Here is an 18,423-nt window from a genome sequence, read left to right on the forward strand (position 1 = left end):
TCAGTGCCCCTCAATGCTTCCTTCTTGCCTCATCAACCTTCTCTGCTCATGTGCTTGCAAAGCACTAACAACTTCTATCACTTTGATTTTGGAAAGGTCTTTAGTATTCTCTAAAGAGGCAATGGTTGCTTCATATCTCTCAGGTAATGAAACCAGAATCTTCTGAACCAATCTATTGTCAGATAGATCAGTTCCTAATGTTCTTGCCTTGTTAGCAATCTCGATCAACTTGTCTGAATACTCTTTGATGGACTCAGAATCCTTCATCTGCATTCTCTCGAACTCCCTCACCAAGTTCAACACCTTCATGCCTTTAATCCTTTCATCGCCTTCATACTCACTTTTGAGGAACTCCTAGATCTCCTTTGCTGACTTCAAAGCCATAATTCTATTGAATATGATGGGAGACACAGCGGCATATAGGCAAGCTCGAGCCTTTGCCTTCCTGGTGACCCTCTCCTTGTGAGTCTTGATCTGATGCATTGTTGGATTATTAGAAAGTGGAGAAATTTCATAATCTTGCTCAATTGCTTCCCAATAATCACAACCGTCCATGTAGGCTTGTATTCTTATTGCCCATGCTTGATAGTTTTAACCATCAATACAGGTGGAGCCAGTGAAGAAAGATTGTTTGATCCTAACTCCATTGGACAAAACTCTCACAGGTGTATCACTTAGTTTCTCTCGGGAATATTTCACTAATCCTCACTCACAGATCCCTTAAGAATTTAAGGCTTTGATACCACTGTAGTTCTTATTATTGAGAGAGAAATGAGAAAGTGGGGAAATGTATGTTTCATTCAATGATGCTACTACATATTTATACAAAGTCTAAGTCTAAAAACGGACTCAACTAATTCCACATAAAATGCAACTACTCCACTAGCCAGAAGAATAGAAACCTACCTAGTTGACTTGACTATAACAAAAAATAACCCTAACAACTTCCTAGAAACTAGGACTTGGACTAGACAAATTAAAAACTATAAGAATCAAACTTGCCATTTGAGTTAAATTACATTTGAGTTAACTTACAGAACGATAGCAAATATGTCTTAAAAAGGATAAATGGCCTAGTACAAAGGTAGCTTCGAAATCAACTAAATTCTTTTGGGTTGGATCATGCAAACTGTGTCATGTCAAGCTGTGGGACGAAATGAATGTGGAGACCGTAGATTTGACCTAGAACAAGACACTGAGACCGTGCATTCATGTTCCTTCTTTTGTTGTAAAATTTCATGTGTGTGTTGATGGCTGATTGTGCTTTTGTGTTGACTGTATTAGTAGTTAGGTGTTTTGATGTGTCTATATGAATGTCATTTGATTTCAAATTAGTACTTGTACTTTCATATCTTTCCTCAATTTGAGCATTAGGGCTTTCCTCAGTACGTGGCTGCCCGATTCTTTCATCCGATCTTACTGTACTAATGCTTCTATTCATGCTTTAAGACTGATTTTGTGTCTTAATTGCCTTACTGTAGGGAGGTTGATTATTTGGATAAAGTGGTGGTCTAGAAATAGAGTATGTGCCATTATGAGCTTCTATTTGTTGAGTCTGCTCCATGTAAAAAATGTATTGTCTTGGATGCCTTATGTCTGAGGTGTTTCTATTGCTTTTATGTAGTTGATATTCCATCTTTATTGGATTGGTATACTCTTCTAGTTCTGAAAAATCAGTAACTTCCAAAGGATTTTGGTGGCTAGTGTGTAAAGTCTTTTGTATAAAAGGGAAGCAATTTTCATAAAAAAAAAATTAAATGATGTAGGCTCTTTTATTGTTGGTATCTAAACACCTATATCTTTTATGCATAGAACTGTAACCTATGAAAACACAAGGATATGTTTGTTTTGAAATTTTGTTTCTAGAATAATTCTTTAGGTATGTGAAGTATCTACATCCAAATATTTTTATTCCATCATACTTAGGTGTTCTTTGAAATAGTCTTTGATATGGAGTTTCATTGTTGAGTGGGATAGACATCCAGCTTATAAGAAATGTAGCCGTAAGAAAACTATCCACCCAATATTTTAAAGAAACATTTGATTGGAATTAATTGGTTTGGATGAGATGATGATGCTTCGTTTGTACAACTCCATTCTATCGAGGAGTGTGAGGACACGATAGTTGATGCACAATTCCACTTTGCTCTAGATGTAAATTCTCCTCCACCATTGCTTTGAAGGATTTACATAATCTAATTCGTGGTTCAAAACAAAAAAAAAAAAAAAAGGTTTTACCAACAAAATCAGTAGCTTGCAGTAAAAGGGTAAGTTTGGGAGAATGGTGTGTGATGCACAAGGCTTGGATGTGGTTCAAACCAAAGACAACTCAGAGCACAACAGGTGTAATATTGAGGTTAAGTAGTTGTTTGGAATGACTGCACTCTCAAAGAGATTATGTGGCTGCACAAAAGTCTCGGGTAAGAAATAGAGTGTGGCGGCTTGTCCACCTTGTTAAGGGTCTTCCACTTTGGCAAAATTATCCAAATATAATTTTAGAATGTAAATAAGCAAAATATAATATTACTTGCCAAAAATAACTTGATTTGGAACAGATTTGATAGGCCAAAAGTATTTTTCAAATATGTCTAGCTTCAAATAAGAAAAATTTTCTACTGGTACACTTCTTCAAACTGTAATAACTTTTGCTCCACACCTTGGATGGCTGCAATCTTGGTGTTTCTAGAAATCTCTTCGAAAGACTTTCAATCTGATATAAGATTTGACAATAAACAAGATAAAGATAAGTGAGATACAATTAATCGAATTTGACTTAGGAATTTCTAGGCGGCTGCAGGAATTTTCGGAAGAGCAGTACATAAGAAGTTATGGTTGAAGAGAGAGAGAACTGACTAGACAAGTCAGTATTTAATTATGATTGATTTGAAACAATCTTTACACCGTAGTATAAATAGACATACACATCAGTCTGACTAGATCACAACTAACACCTCCAATTAGTTATGATACACCTCAAATTTAGTTAAATCATAACCGTGTAACTACTCATGGTCATTTATAGTACATACTAAAATAGCAATAACTTTTAGATCACTAATCCAAAATTATCAATTTTGATCTCTATAGAAAGCTATCTCAATTATCTTTCACACTAGTTTCACTCGATTTGAACATCTGAGCAAAAAGATATGATATTTCAAAGTTGACTCCCGATTTTGGCTCTTTGTAGATTTCTCTCAAATTGTGGGGTTTCAAAAAAAAGAATAACTTTTGCTATAGGGCTCAGTTTAAACCGAAAACTTTGTTTGTTGGAAAGCTATTTGAATGCTGAACATACATAAACAAGATTTAGATACTTTAAAGTAATTTTTTAAATCAATAACTTCTATGCAAGAATGATAGAAAGATAAGCATGGGTAAGACAAGAACAATTAAATGAAAATTTTTAGTGTTTTTTTTATAAGAAAAAGTAAAGACAAGACAGAAAATAACATATATTCGATCTAGTGCCTCATCTTTGATACAAAATGATATGCGACAACCCAGGCGTATGGTCTACTCGAGCCTCTAGCCACTTCAATCCAATCATATAGATGGTTCAACTCAAAAAGAAAAGGTTAGATGAATTGCCTTTGCTCGAGGCTGGAAATACTCCACGAGTTTGGTAACCAACACAACAAGCATGCTCAAAGGATAAAACAATGAGATCTTAAGTTCAACCACACAAAGGAAAAGACTATTGCGAGGCAAGGGTATAGAAACCTCTCAATTTTATTTAATCAATGTCTAAAGTCTATCTTGAAACAAAGGGAAACACGCCTATTTATAGACTAAGACATTAATAATTAAAATACTCAAATTAAATCTAAAGCAAATAAAATAAAACCAAAAGTGTTGTAAGACAAAAATAAGGAAAATATCTAGTCCTTATTTGTTATGGGGTGAGTGGTAAGCAAACCATTGGCCCCAAAATGGGGGGGGGCGACATGGTAGGCGCGAGGGGTTGTGGCGTGGGCGCATCGGTAAGGCGGTATGGTGAGGGCGTTGGGCGATGCAAGGCGCATGCATAGATGGCTGGCGGGCGAGCGCATGGGCATCTGGTGGGGCGTGTATAGGGTGTGGGCGCAGGTGCCTTGTGAGGTTAACGACATGCTGGGGGCGGGCATGGGCGTTCAATGCAGGGCATGCAGCTGGTGGGTGATGGACATCGTGGATGCGTGCATGCTAGATGACGGCGTTCGTACAGGGACTGCACTGTTCTATATAAATATGCACTGTTTTTTTTTACAATCAAATATGTAGATTTATAAAAATAAAAAGGAAAATAAAGAAAATATATATGTTTGTGGAACCTTTATCGTCTAATTGTTGCATTAAATTCCAAGACTTACTTTTGTTTTCAATTTATGCGTTACGTATAGTTAATATATATACACATAATCTTTTATAAATTTTGTACTGCTTCTTTTCCTCTTTAAATCATTATTTTCCATATCCAATAGTCTTATTTCATATAAATTTTAATTTCAATTTTGTACCATCGTCGAATATTTGGAGATGGATTGTTTAAGGTACCTTCCTATTCATTTTACCTCTTATATACTATCAATTTGACTATTTGATATATTTTTTTAATATAATAGTTAGAAAGTTTAGACTAGAATATAAAATTGTCATGTTTAAACTAATTATAAAAGTTTGTACTATAATACAAAATTGTCATGTTTCAACTGCTTTATACATATAATTATTATCATTCCTATTTTATTTTATGTTTTAACATTTTATTAATATTCTTGTACATTTAATTTGGAATCTAAATGGAGAGATACTATAAAAGAAAATCAATGAAGTCATCATCTTGAAAAATAATAGTAGTTTTGATAGAAATTTTACATAAATAAATTTAGAAAAATTACAGAGAACTAGAATTGTGGATTACAATTGTAATGTTCGAAACCAAGTTTGTATGACATATTTAAAAAAAGGAAAAAAATTTCTTGAAATTACTTACCTCAAAATTATTTTTATGAATTTTTGAAATTACATACTTAGTAAATTAGCACGAAGTCCCATTCAACAAAATTCATGGATCCACCACTGACTCTTATCTTCCCTTTCACATAAGATAAATGAGGTCATTAGTTAAATCACACAAAAAATGGAGACAACCCAAAGTCTATATAAAAGTTAAGCGGATGTTAAAAGAAAGAATTGAATTTTGAGGTCTGAGACATGGTGCTTGTTGAAAGATCATTCCTATGTTTTTTTAAAAAAATTATTTTAGCTATATTGGTAAGATATTATGGAAAACTATTTCGGGTGAGATGCACTAATCAAAATATAACATATGTTTTAATATGAGTATAGCTCAGTGGTAATTGACATGTACTTCTCCCCAGGTTAGATGTTCGATCCCCATATTTCCAAATTATTATAAGTACCTCAAACTAGAATAAAATTAGAAAATAACAAAAATGATTTCAAAAAATACGAAAGTAAAATAATTATTGAATGTAGTTTTTTCTAACATTATTGTGCATTATGGAATTAGACAAAGTTCAGTGCTTCTAATTTCATTGACAAGACATCAATTTTGCCCATTGTCAATATTAAGAGATGGAACAATAGAAGTCCAAAATCTGCCACATGGGGGTAAAAAATAACCTTAAAAACCGGAGGTGTACTAAGAGGACCAAGGGGTAATGTTGTCATTTCATTGATTGGAAATCATTAATGCTGATTTTCTACTATTAATCCCAAGAAAATAACAAAACTCAGTTAGTTTTAAGTACAATATGTGGGGTGGAGATTAGAACTCTTCGTCGAAGATAAGCATCTTAACCAGTTGAACTAATGCTCAAGTTGACACATCTACCAATATTGACTTTGATGGTGTCTATCTTCAAATGATCTTCTAACCAAGGTTTTAAAATCAATGTCCACAAAAATATTGAGGTTTCAATTTTATGAAAACAGGGATAGAAATATCGATAAAATATGGATGTCAATGGATATGTTTTACAAAATTATATATAAAAAAATAGATGATAAAATATTCTACTCTTTCTAAATAAGTTAAAAGTGTTTTAATATTAGTATTATGTCCATATTAATAATATTTTGTCGATTTTATAAAAATGTGATTAACTCCCGATGTTCACGTTGAACCCATAGACATAGGAGAATGTTGATGGAAATGTTATCGACAACATGTCGATAGAAATTTAATATCTTGTCTCTGACACAAATTTATGATTAATCGTTCTTTTTTTTAAAATCAAGAATATTACTTCATAAATGAAAGGATTTCTTTGATATTCCCCATATATGACACATTTATTTCGTAAATGAAAGGATCGTCCTAGTGTTCACACGACATTTCTAGAGAAATTTGATTCATGAAGTTGATTTTTTAGGTTGTTGTATATTTGTGTAGTGAATTTAATCTCTAATTTTTATACTCTGATTCTTCCTCTCGAACTTGATGTGAAGATTGAGATACTTGTTATTGAACATTGATCGAAGTTCTATACACTTCGAAAGTCTCTATGTTGGTTTTCGAATCTTCAAGTCTCAAATAAAGTCTTCAATTTGATGTATGAATTCTCTCAATTTTGAAAATCTAAACCCTTGAAAATGAGAGACCCTTCTATTTATAGAGTTTGTCACATGGCTTAGTACGTTTCGACTTGGGTGATTTTGGATCAAACTCATGGATTTGGGTTCTTATTTGGATCATGGGCCCATTTTAATTCAAAAGGTCTGGACTTTGGTGATTTTAACCTAATTCATGAATTTGGGCTTTATTTTGGTCACAAGCCCAATTTAATTTCGAAGATCAGAGTTAGGGTAATTTTTGACCCAGCCTAATTCTTTAAGTAGATTTAGATTTATTTAACTATAAATCCACCACTTAAGGTAATCATATTAATAATAATCTAATCATAGCTCAGTTGGATAAAACACATTTCTCTAACTAAAAGGTGGTGGGTTTGAATTTCCACCACCATATTGTACTAAAAAAAATAGCAATCATATTAATATTGTTGATGACGAATTTTGGAGAGGTCCACGTGTCCCTTGGACGAGTAGCTTTGCTAAGGGAGCAACCAACTAGAAAACTCGACTCTTATACGATGCCCCACCTAATACACTTCGACGCTCAAGTTAGTGATCAGAATAGAGAATCGAAAAAGACACCTTAGGTATAAGTGACTCGTTTTTCACTTGGTGAAGGCGAGTGTCCTTCCATTTTATAGGCTTGAGTGGCTGACCAGAAAGAACGACAGTTGAGATGGCAGGGACACCTTGCATTGTACGTCACCTGACGAGAGGATACGCTCCCAACTGTGGGTGGATGGTGCCTCCACCTACAGGCGAAAAGCCTGCCACCTGCCACTAGCAAGTCATGGGGTTCGGAGTGCTCCCTGTACCGTAGGAGGGGAGGCGCGTTTCCCCCTGTCATCGTAGTGTACGACGTATAACTGCCTGCGATCCTGCGCCTCTGTGGTGGACAGGGGGAGTTCCTCGTTGAACTATTTACCGACCTAGAGGAAGTGGTGCCTCCTCTTAAGTGCCGTCGCTTGGTGAAGTTGGGCGCGGTCGGTCCCTCGACGAGGATACCTTTTGATGAGCTCACCTTCCAGATTGTGCATGTCATCGAGCCTTCTTCGAGCAACTCTGTCTCTTTGGACCTTCTTCCATAGTTTAATGTGTGGACGATGGTGCAGTGCTCGCTTTAGGCGCTATACCCAGCCCATCCGGAGCAGATGGGGAGGCAAGAAAGACTATCCCTATTAAGGTTGACGCTTTTGATTGTCTTGCCGACCAGTCTGTAGTTCACGTCGAGGAGCACTCGCATTCCCATGCATGTTCACCGTGGCTTAGGGGGCCCGACGCCGAGGCATTACAATCCTACTTCAACCTTCCTTCCGAGCATTTACCCCTCACCCCTTATCGTCACATGGGGCAGATGACTCGGAGGCTTTTCATCCATGAGCAAGTAATTTGCACCTTCAACGTTCAAGGGAATATCGCTACGGGTCTTTCGAGCCGGTGACAGTGAGTTTTGCTTTCTTCTCCTTCTGCTTATTATATCGTGCTCCTCCCCGTTTTTCGAATATGACTCCTATAGTTGGTTGCTTCCACGTGCTATCCTTGGTGTTTCACGACGAGCTAGCGTCGAGAAGGGTGTGGGAGAAGGACAGGCATGCTGAGCTCCAGCGCCTCTGTAGTTTGTTGAGCGAGGTTGGTTAGTCAAATGTGACGTATGTTGAGGTCGATCACCTCCAGTCTGGGAGGAAAAGTGCTCGAAAAGATGCAGGCGGAGGAAAGGGATGCTCTTCTACTCATTGAGCTGAACGCATCTAGCACCAGGCAACTGCAGCCGAGACTCGCATCAGCGAGCTTGAAGACCTTCAATGTGCCCTCAACGCCTTCGAGCACTTCTGGTTCACTCAGAGTAGCCGTGACTCCGAGGAACATCTTCAACATCTCATCTTTGAGGGCTACTCTTATCATGATGCATTGGATGAGACGACTTCTCATTTTGCTCCACTCCACCTCCCCCTTAAACTTAATTACTTATTTGTTTGGGCCCTATGTTTTCTGCACTTCTTCATTTTGTAATCAAAGATGATTTTAATGATAAATTTTTGTTGCCACACCCCTTATTTGTTTCTGTTTCCTTCCTTTTCGATCCACTTAGTGGTTTGCCCGTTGCATTTGCCGCGACGAAGTCACTACTACTTTTCTTTGAGGTTTTTAAAAATTTCAGGAAAGATTTAGGTTGCCTGTAGAGCATTATTCAAAGTCTAAAATGTTTGGGGGAGTGAAGATGCACAGTGAGTTTCAGGGGTCTGAACAATGCCAAGGGAGTGTTTCGCAGGTGCCTTGGCTTTGGAGGGCTTCTTGAAACTCAGATTGTTCTTGCATAGCTTGGGGCTGTTCAAGTGGGAACCTTGGCCGACTCCTTGAAAACTCTCTTAAAGAAAGTTATTATAGCTATTATTTGGGAAGATTTATGCTAATTAATTCTATTATGTGTTTATTATAGTTCTTGAAAATCATAAATGGAAATATATTTTTTGATTTTCAACACGCTCGGGATTTGCTTAGAATTGTGCATGGCACTTTTTTGGGTTGGTTTCTAAAAACTTCTCTTTACGTCTTTTTTCCATTTTGCCAGTGGGAACTTGATTTATACACTAAATCCCAACCCTGAGAAGGGTGAGTTAGGTAAAATAATAGGAAACCAATATGGGATGTGACTTAGACATAAGCGCATAAAATATGGTCCTAGACATAGGCCCTCTGACCCATAAAGCAAATGAGTTGATAAATATTCTCTAGAATTGTAATCACACATAGACATATGTAGGTTACCTTAGCCTCTGCAACAACCAAAAGCGGTAGTGAAAGAGTAGAACTCAGTTTCCCAAGAAAAGTCATAATTGCCCCTAGTGTATTTTCCCAACAGTGTGTTTTTTCCATGTTTTGCATCAAAGCTAAGGTAGAAAAGACAGATGTTGAGTTTTATTAAATTGCTTGATAGTTAACACCCAAAACAACCACATTTTACCACATACTGAGCTTCCCCCAAATATTTCATTTGGAATTCAGTAGCTAGCTCATTGTTTATGTCAGTGAGGTATCCTACATCATTCCCAATGAGTAGGATATCATCCACAAACAATACTCAGAAGGCTATTGTGTTGTTGATGACCTTCTTGTATACACATGGCTCATCAACATTTTGGTCAAAACCATAAGATTTGATCGCAGTATCAAACCTTATATTCCACGATTGAGATGCTTGTTTTAATCCGTAAATGGACTGTTTAAGCTTCCAAACCTTTTGCTCTTGACCTTGAGCTATGAACCCCTCGGGTTGAGACATATAAATGCTTTCTTCAAGATTGCCATTCAGAAAGGTAGTCTTGACGTCCATTTGCCAAATCTCATAGTCATAATATGTGGTAGTCTCCACGGCTTTGACCCATTTGTCATTGTCCACATCTTCCATTGCTTGTTTGTAGGTCAATGGATCCTCGATGTCGTCATCAGGTATGACAACTTGGGTTTCAGTTAAACCCACATAGCGGTCAGGTTGTTACACAACCCTCCATTACATTGAGGCACCATCGATTCTTGAGGTGGATATGACTGACGTGATGTGCTGGCTTCATCAACAACTCTTGTCAAAGTGCCAGCTTGATCAACAACTCTTATTGACGTATTTGTAGCCTATTCGGAAATCTCGTTTATCACTACCTTACTTTGTGGTTTATGATCTCGAATGTGGTCTTCTTCCAAGAAGGTGGCGTTTGTCGATACAAACACTATGTTATCTTGAGGATCAAAGAAGAGACCACCTCTCGTCTCTTTAGGGTAACCTACGAATATGCATACTTTTGAACGAGGTTACAATTTCTTTGGGTTAGTCATGAGCACGTGTGTCGGACATCCCCAAATAAGGAAGTGACGTAAACTAGCTTTACGACCATTTCATAGTTCAAAGGGTGTTTCAGAAATACTCTTCGATAGAACTATGTTCAAAATATAAACCGCGGTCTTCACTGTGTAACCCCAAAAGGAGTTAGGCAACTGAGCATAGCTCATCATTGAGCGAACGATGTCTAACAGGGTTCGATTTTGCCTTTCTGATACACCGTTCTGTTGTGCTGTACCAAGGGCTGAGAGTTGGGACGTGATTCCATGTTCTATCATATATTCTTGGAATCTCAAGTCTATATACTCTCCACCCCAATCAGATCGAAGTGTTTTAATGGTTTTACCTAATTGATTTTCAACTTCGGTCTTGTACTCCTTGAACTTTTCAAGGGCTTCAGACTTGTGTTGTTACAGGTATAGATAACCATACCTTGAATAATCATCTATAAAAGAGATGAAGTATTCATACCCTCCTCGAGCTTTAACATTCATCAGACCACAAAGTTGTGAATGTATAAGTTCTAAGGGTTCTTTGGCTCTATAACCTTTTCCAGTAAAAGGTATTTTAGTCATCTTGCCTTCAAGACAAGACTCACAAGGTGGAAAAGAGTTGTCTTCTAACTCGCTTAAAAGACCATTCTTAACCAACCTCTCAATCTTATTGAGATTAATGTGACCTAATCTTAAGTGCCAAAGATAGGTATTTTCTTTCGGATAAACTTTTTGCCTTTTATTTTGAGTTTTAGCATTTTTAAACAACTCGGTATTTAAAACTGCTTTAGTTATTGTAACGACCCAGAATTTCCCACACGCTTCTAGGTCACGTTAACTACCCAACTACTTAACTTAACCCCCAAATACGGCATGCCAAACCCTTATGCAAACAAGTATATATATATGAAGTTCCAATTCTCATCAATTCAACAATAAATCAACCTCACAGAGTAGCATTCAACAACATTCGTGGACCACCCCACAAGACAAGTTTATTAATCAAACTAGGCAAAACTCAATGAATGGAATAGAACTAAGATAGTCACCTGTTCTCGAAATGAAATTAACAACAAAGGGGGAACCTCCCAATTATTCAGAAACGACAAAAGTTTATTGACCATAACATAAGGTCTTATCCAATCACTTAAACTAAGCAAGAGTGACTAAACAGCCTATGGTCCCTGCTCGTCATGTCTCCTCCGTCCTATCACCATGGTCGCCCACGAGTCCTTCACCTGAAACAAACAATTTAGAGGGGGGGTGAGTATATATAATATACTCTGTAAGTAGCCCTCGCCAACACATGCACACATCATGCTCAACCATATCATGAAACATCATAGTCATGCTTCTCAACACATTATGCATTCAAACATAACACATTCCATAAAATTTAGTGACAACCACAACTAGGAAAACATGTTAACAAGCAACCTTTAGACCCCCTAACATCTCAAATACCTTTACGTTCATCACAGCTATCCTAAACTTCCACGGTTATCCTTTCGAGTAGAGTCGGCCCCTGACCATTTATACCCAGAGCTTCGACCCTGCTGCATCGGCCCTCGACCATTTATACCCGAGGCCCCGATGACTTCACCATCTATTGGCCCTTGACCATTTGTACCCAAGGCCCCAATAGTCTTTCCTCCAAAGGACTCGTCGTATCGACCCTCGACCATTTATACCCGAGGCCTCGATACTCCGTTAGTGACGTATCAGCCCCCGACCATTTATACCCGAGGCACTGACACTCACCCCTTCACTCCTTCCAAAAATTCCATCTTTCACCAGAGTCTTACTATATATTTTCTTTTACCACTAACCCTGCATCTTTCAACTCACAAGTACAGTTCAGCATGCTTTCACAACTTTATCAACTTTCTAATAACTAAATGACAATCCAATCATGCTCAATATCCAACATCAGTATTATCCAACTTTAAGGATAATAGCTCACTAAACACACCGAACAAAACATACATATCCAGGCAACAAACATTACCACAGCAATACTCACAGTTTAGCAAGGCAGAAGACTCACCACTTTTCATCGACAAATACCCAACACCATTCCAAGTATATCGACTACCACAACGAAGATTATTTAGCACAATGACATCACAAAATTAGCATTAAATATCACAAAAATCAGCACGTTAGAGACCATCGAGCATACATTAACACACGCACACGCCCCTTGTCTACTTACCCACAACCGTGCTCTTAAGTTTTGCGTCGACCTCACCCTAAGCACACCAAAACAGAAAATACAGCACGTTACGCACATTATTTATCCTTCGAAATTAACTCTAAAAGTGTTTGAATGTCGCATTACCACCAAAACCGACTTCGTATATATGTGGGTCACCTAGATCTAACTCGCCAAGATGTGGGTAGCCTTAATCGAGCTTCGAACGGATGTGCGCCACCGCCAAACGTCCTAAACACCGCTGTAACGTACAAATTCTGCTGCCGTCCCACTGCTGTACCGCCGTTCGTCGTGCGCCGCTGTGAGGAGGGGGGCCGCGCCGCCGCTGTACCCGTTACGAAGCGCCGCCGCTGAAGCACCGGGAGTCGCCGGCCGCTGTTGCTTAAACGCCGCCAAGGGAGTCGCGTCCGGCCGCGGCTGCTCGAACACCGCAAGGGTTGCACCGCCGCTGCTCGTGGAACCCGTGCGCAGAACCGCCGCGACATCGCCCAACGCCGGAGGAGGGAGGCTAGGTCGCTGTCGGGTCGCTCACGTCGATGTCGCGCCGCCGTTCGGAGTTGCCGCGCCGCCGTTCGGAGTTGCCGCGCCGCCGTTCGGAGTTGCCGGAAAACGAGAACAAGGGGCGGCTGGGTTGGGAAGATGGAGAAGAAGAAATCGGGGGGGGGGGGGGGGGGCTGGTTGAAGAAAGAAGAAGAAAAGATAGGTTTTTTTTTTTCTTTTGTTTTGTTTTAAAACCAATTTTTTTCCTCAATGGAGGCCCAACCATCAAAGTCCAAGAAGAATGAGTCCATTCCTTTTAAAACAAGACCCAACATACAGAGTTCAGTAAATATTAATTTAATTGGATTTTTAGAGCCCGATAAATAAAGATAAATTTAATTAACAATCAATTTAATATTAAATGAAAAATCTCCTGATTCGAGACTAACTAACCTGAGGGACTCGGGGCGTTACAGACTTCCCTCCTTAAAAAACTTTCGTCCCCCAAAGTTGACTGTTCTAACAGTTCAGGGTATCTCGCCTTGATATCGTTCTCCCGCTCCCAAGTAACTTCTTCCACTTGGTGGTTTCTCCATAAAACCTTAACCAAGCGAATCGTCCGGTTCCTCAACAACTTGGTTTCTCTTGCCAAAATTTTGACGGGTACCTCTTCGTAGCACAAGGACTCATCCAGTTGCAATGGTTCGGGGTCCAAGACGTGCGAAGGGTCATGAATGTACTTCCTCAGCATAGACACGTGAAACACATTGTGAACCGCTGCCAAAGATGGTGGCAAGGCCAACCTATACGCGACTGGGCCGATACGTTCCAAAATTTCAAAAGGCCCAATGAACCTCGCGCTGAGCTTGCCCTTCTTCCCAAATCGTAAAATCCCCTTTACGGGTGCCACACGAAGAAACACCCGTTCACCTACCACAAACTCGAGCTCCCTACGCCTGACGTCTGCATAACTCTTTTGTCGGCTCTGTGCGACTTGCATCCTTCCCCTTATCTTTTGAATGGCACTGTTAGTCGCCTGCACCAAATCCGGTCCTAAGAGAACTCTTTCTCCGACTTCGTCCCAATTAACCGGAGACCGACACTCCTTCCCATACAGTGCCTCGTATGGGGCCATCCCAATCGTGGCCTGAAAACTGTTATTATAAGCGAACTCTATTAGGTAGAGGTACCTGTCCCAACTACCACCAAAGTCTAACATGCAAGCTCTGAGCATGTCCTCTAAAATATGGTTCACACGCTCCGTTTGACCATCGGTTTGGGGGTGAAACGCCGTGCTAAAGTCCAACTTAGTGCCCATGGACTTGTGTAGACTCCGCCAAAAAGTCGAGGTGAAACGCGGGTCTCGATCGGACACTATGGATACCGGTATAACATGTAGCCTGACAATTTCCTGTAAATACAGTTTCGCCCATTTTTCTACTGTATACGTGGCCTTGTCGGGAATAAAGTGAGCAGACTTGGTTAAACGATCTACAACTACCCAAATCACAGTGAATCCCTTAACCGTCCTTGGTAGTCCTGTAATGAAGTCCATAGCCACATCGTCCCACTTCCAAACTGGTATGCTCAAAGGTTGCAGCAATCCAGCAGGTCTCTGTCTTGAAGCCTTTACCTGTTGGTAAGTCAAACACTTGCTAACAAACTGAGCTATTTCCCTCTTCATGTTATGCTACCAGTAACGTTTCTTGAGTCTTGGTACATTTTGGTACTTCCTGGATGGACCGAGTAGGGAGTATTGTGTGCCTCTCCCAGTAAGTCCTTCCTCAAAGAATAATCTTTTGGCACACATAACCTTCCGCGAAAAAGCAAAGCTGCCTCACCCGAGAGAGTGAAATCCCCATGGCCCACCATACTAAAGCCTTTGGCCAAGCTAGGGTCTTCCTTTTGGGCAACAATGATCCTCTGTCTCAGGCTAGGTTCCACTGAGAGTCGAGCCAACAACGCGGAGACATCATCCACCGTCAGCTCCACCTCCAAGCGTTCCAACTCGCTGTGTATTGGACTGCAGACCGTTACAAGAGATGCCACACTTGCCGCCCTTCTACTAAGAGCATCGGCCACCACATTTTCTTTATCTGGATGGTAACTAATCTCACAATCATAATCCTTCACCAACTCTAGCCACCGTCTCTGTCTTAAATTAAGCTTCTTCTGAGTGAAAAGGTACTTCAAACTCTGATGATCCGTGGAGACCTGAATTCTTTCTCCGTAAAGGTAGTGTCTCCACAACTTTAAGGCGAAGACAACTGCTACTAGTTCTATGTTGTGCGTGGGGTAGTTAAGCTCATGCACCTTCAGTTGTCGAGAGGCATAAGCTATAACTTTCCCATGTTGCATCAGCACACATCCCAAGCCCTTTCACGAGGCGTCGCTATAAACCACCAAGCCTCCCGTCCCATCGGGACAGTTAACACCAGTGCAGACACCAAACGCTTCTTTAGTTCTTGGAAGGTCTCCTCACACTCGCTACTCCAAGTGAAGGTAGCATTCTTACGAGTCAACTGCGTCAACGGTGCCGCTATCCGAGAGAAATTCTGGATGAACTTCCTGTAGTAGCCAGCCAAGCCGAGGAAACTACGAACCTCTGTAACTGAACTAGGTCTTGGCCAATTGCTAACTGCCTCTACCTTGGCGGGGTCTACTGCAATACCCTCCCTGGTGACTATGTGACCTAGGAAAGCCACTTTGTTTAGCCAGTACTCACACTTTGAAAACTTTGCATACAACTTGTTTTCTCGTAATGTGGTCAAAACCTATCTGAGGTGCTCCTTGTGACACTGCTCAGTCTTGGAGTATATCAGGATGTCATCGATAAACACAATGACGAATGAATCTAAATAATCCTTAAAGACCCAATTCATTAGCTCCATAAAGGCTGCCGGAGCATTTGTGAGTCCAAATGACATCACGATAAACTCATAGTGCCCATACCTGGTTCTGAACGCTGTCTTTGGAATGTCGGCCTCCTCTATCCTTAACTGGTGGTACCCCGAACGCAAGTCTATCTTCGAGAACACTTTCGCTCCCTGAAGCTGATCAAAAAGGTCATCGATCCGTGGTAGGGGATACTTATTCTTAACTGTAACTTTGTTTAGTTCTTTTTAATCTATACAAAGCTGCATAGAACCGTCTTTCTTCTTAACAAAGAGCACGGGTGCACCCGAATGGGACACGCTTGGGCGGATGAAACCCTTGTCGAGTAATTCTTCCAACTGTAGCATCAGCTCTTTCAACTCTGCCGGAGCCATGCGATAAGGTGCTTTCGAGATGGGAGTCGTCCCTGGCAGCAACTCTATACAAAAGTCCACTTCGCGAGACGGAGGCAAGCCGGGGAGGTTCTCAGGGAACACGTCAGTGAACTCATTAACCACACGAACCGCCTCGATGCTCGGCACAACCTTCCTAGCATCCACAACGCTAGCCAAATAGGCCCAGGCACCACGCTGGAGAAGATGGCTGGCTTTCAGTACCGGCACCACCCTTTAAAGGTAAAGTTTTGTCCGGAGGGCAGGCGAAAGCTAACTTCCTTCTTCGAGCAATCAATTTTAGCCCGGTTGGTAGCTAACCAATCCATGCCTAGTATCACATCGAAATCCTGCATGTCCAGTTGGATTAATTTCACCTTCAAGGTCTGACCATCGAAAAAGAGTTGGCCTCCTTTCACCATTTGACTAGTGACCAACACAGATCTTGACGGTGTGGATACCGACAACAAAAAGCCTAACGATTCTAGCTCTAGGTCCGCATGTCGAACAAAGGTAGATGCAATGAAAGAATGACTAGATCCAGAGTCAAATAATGCGTAAGCAGGCATACTAAGCACTAAAACAGTCCCTGCAAAATAACACGCATGCAATAAAACACAAGCATATACACACAGCTTAAAACTCGCAAAGAGAAGGTACCTGTGACCACCGCCTCGGCATGCTCAACATCTCCCCTAGTGAGAGCGAAGTCGCGCGCCCTGTGGGTCCCACATTGAGTTGCCGCTGTCGCAGGGATCCTCTGGCCTAAAGCTTGGGTATTCGAGCCGGTCATCGGACACTCCCTTGCGAAATGTCCTTCCTTCTGGCACCTGTAACAAATTCTTTTTCCCGCCCAACATGGTCCAGCATGGCTCTTCTTACAAGAGGGGCACACCGAAGAAGCAGTCTGCCTTTGCATAAGATGCTGGTGTCCTTTTGTGGGTTGACTAGAGGAGAACGATGCAAATTTCCTCTTGACCCCCGAGTTGGAGCCCATCACCTGCTGAGACTGGGGCTCCTCGAGACATTTGTCCATAACCAACGCACACCTGACCGCCGCTGCATAAGTAGTTGGTTCCTTGAGAACAAGTAGCCCCTTGATCTCCCTACGCAAACCGTCAATGAACTTGTCAATCTTTAATTGTTCAGTAGGAATATATTGCATTCCAAAACGGGACAGCTCAGTGAATTTCCTCTCGTATTGGGCCACAGTTAGGCTCCCTTGAGTGAGACGGAGAAACTCTGCCCGTTTTTCATTCCTGACAGTCACGGGGAAATAGTACTCATAGAGTAGGTCCTTAAACCTCGCCCATGTGATGGGTACGTTGGCGTGATCCTCCGCTGCTGCCACCGACTCCCACCAATTTACTGCTTCTCCCCGAAGCATAAACACTGCTCCCCGGACCTTGAAATCGTCGGAGCACCCCAGATACACATAAAGGGCTTCCAACTCCCTGACCCATTCTTCGGCCGCAGTAGGCTTCTCACTCACCCCGTTGAAAACGGGTGGTCCAAAGCGTTTGAAAGCCCTGATAAACTGAACCTCCTCTTGTTGAATCTGTGCCCGGCGAGGCTGCTACACCTGAGCTCCACCGGCTCCATTCGCATTATCCAGCAATACTTGCAATGCCTCAGCTAGTAACGCCACCTGGGGATTCACCTGGGGAACTCCCTGAGGTGCTGCCTGAGAGACTGGGGTGCTACCCCTTCAGGAACTGCTGGGGGAACATTTGGATCCGCCGCTTCCTCACCCCTAGGATTCAGATCCTCGTACTTGTGAGCTCTCGTGTTCCGTCGAAAAGCCATTGTCTAAAGGAACAGAGAACAGAGCACCGAGGTCATTACTCATTAACCGAGGCACAACACAAGTGCAAAATTCAAGCAAAGTCTATATAATGGACCAAGGAAAACACGCCGACCTATCTAATATCAGTCAAGAATAATATCTCAACCATAAGCAATGTAAAACATTCATGATCGAGCAACAGCACTAGTAAGCGTACCTGGTGATGACGAGGAGACTGACAAGGACCATACACTAACGACCTAGATTCT

The 18,423-nt window shown here is 41.0% G+C and overlaps 3 protein-coding genes across 3 annotated transcripts; all 3 read right to left on the reverse strand.

Annotated features, from left to right (window-relative positions):
* On the reverse strand, nucleotides 1-309 carry LOC111023859 (uncharacterized). The gene has a single exon (XM_022301339.1). The coding sequence runs from the start codon at nucleotides 307-309 to the stop codon at nucleotides 1-3; it is 309 nt and encodes a 102-aa protein (XP_022157031.1).
* Nucleotides 310-12,853: 12,544 nt separating this feature from the next.
* Nucleotides 12,854-14,117, reverse strand: LOC148210240 (uncharacterized). The gene is made up of 3 exons (XM_088126246.1): nucleotides 13,556-14,117; nucleotides 13,155-13,248; nucleotides 12,854-13,070 (listed from the first exon to the last, which is right to left on the reverse strand). Exons 1-3 carry the CDS (start codon nucleotides 14,100-14,102, stop codon nucleotides 12,854-12,856), a joined length of 858 nt encoding a protein of 285 aa, XP_087982372.1. The 5' UTR covers nucleotides 14,103-14,117.
* A 1,342-nt stretch (nucleotides 14,118-15,459) lies between these two features.
* LOC111023858 (uncharacterized) lies at nucleotides 15,460-18,174 on the reverse strand. The gene is made up of 6 exons (XM_088126247.1): nucleotides 18,073-18,174; nucleotides 17,029-17,944; nucleotides 16,690-16,957; nucleotides 16,251-16,603; nucleotides 16,055-16,155; nucleotides 15,460-15,837 (listed from the first exon to the last, which is right to left on the reverse strand). Exons 1-6 carry the CDS (start codon nucleotides 18,172-18,174, stop codon nucleotides 15,460-15,462), a joined length of 2,118 nt encoding a protein of 705 aa, XP_087982373.1.
* Nucleotides 18,175-18,423: the final 249 nt, after the last annotated feature.

The sequence above is a fragment of the Momordica charantia genome (genome assembly GCF_013281855.1).
Source record: "Momordica charantia cultivar OHB3-1 chromosome 7 unlocalized genomic scaffold, Mcharantia_2.0 BLBB01000007.1, whole genome shotgun sequence".
Taxonomy (NCBI): Eukaryota; Viridiplantae; Streptophyta; class Magnoliopsida; order Cucurbitales; family Cucurbitaceae; genus Momordica; species Momordica charantia.

Coding starts and splice junctions, on each gene's coding strand:
- LOC111023859 (XM_022301339.1), bottom strand. CDS start 309: ATGAAGGTGTTGAACTTGGTGAGGGAGTTCGAGAGAATGCAGATGAAG.
- LOC148210240 (XM_088126246.1), bottom strand. CDS start 14,102: ATGCAAGTCGCACAGAGCCGACAAAAGAGTTATGCAGACGTCAGGCGT. Junction 13,249..13,555: donor TAACGCCCCGAGTCCCTCAG/GTTAGTTAGTCT, acceptor TTCCCAACCCAG/CCGCCCCTTGTTCTCGTTTT. Junction 13,071..13,154: donor AACGGCGGCGCGACATCGAC/GTGAGCGACCCG, acceptor TTCCACGAGCAG/CGGCGGTGCAACCCTTGCGG.
- LOC111023858 (XM_088126247.1), bottom strand. CDS start 18,174: ATGGCTTTTCGACGGAACACGAGAGCTCACAAGTACGAGGATCTGAAT. Junction 17,945..18,072: donor CCCCAGCAGTTCCTGAAGGG/GTAGCACCCCAG, acceptor GCTCAGGTGTAG/CAGCCTCGCCGGGCACAGAT. Junction 16,958..17,028: donor TGCCGAGGCGGTGGTCACAG/GTACCTTCTCTT, acceptor GTTATTTTGCAG/GGACTGTTTTAGTGCTTAGT.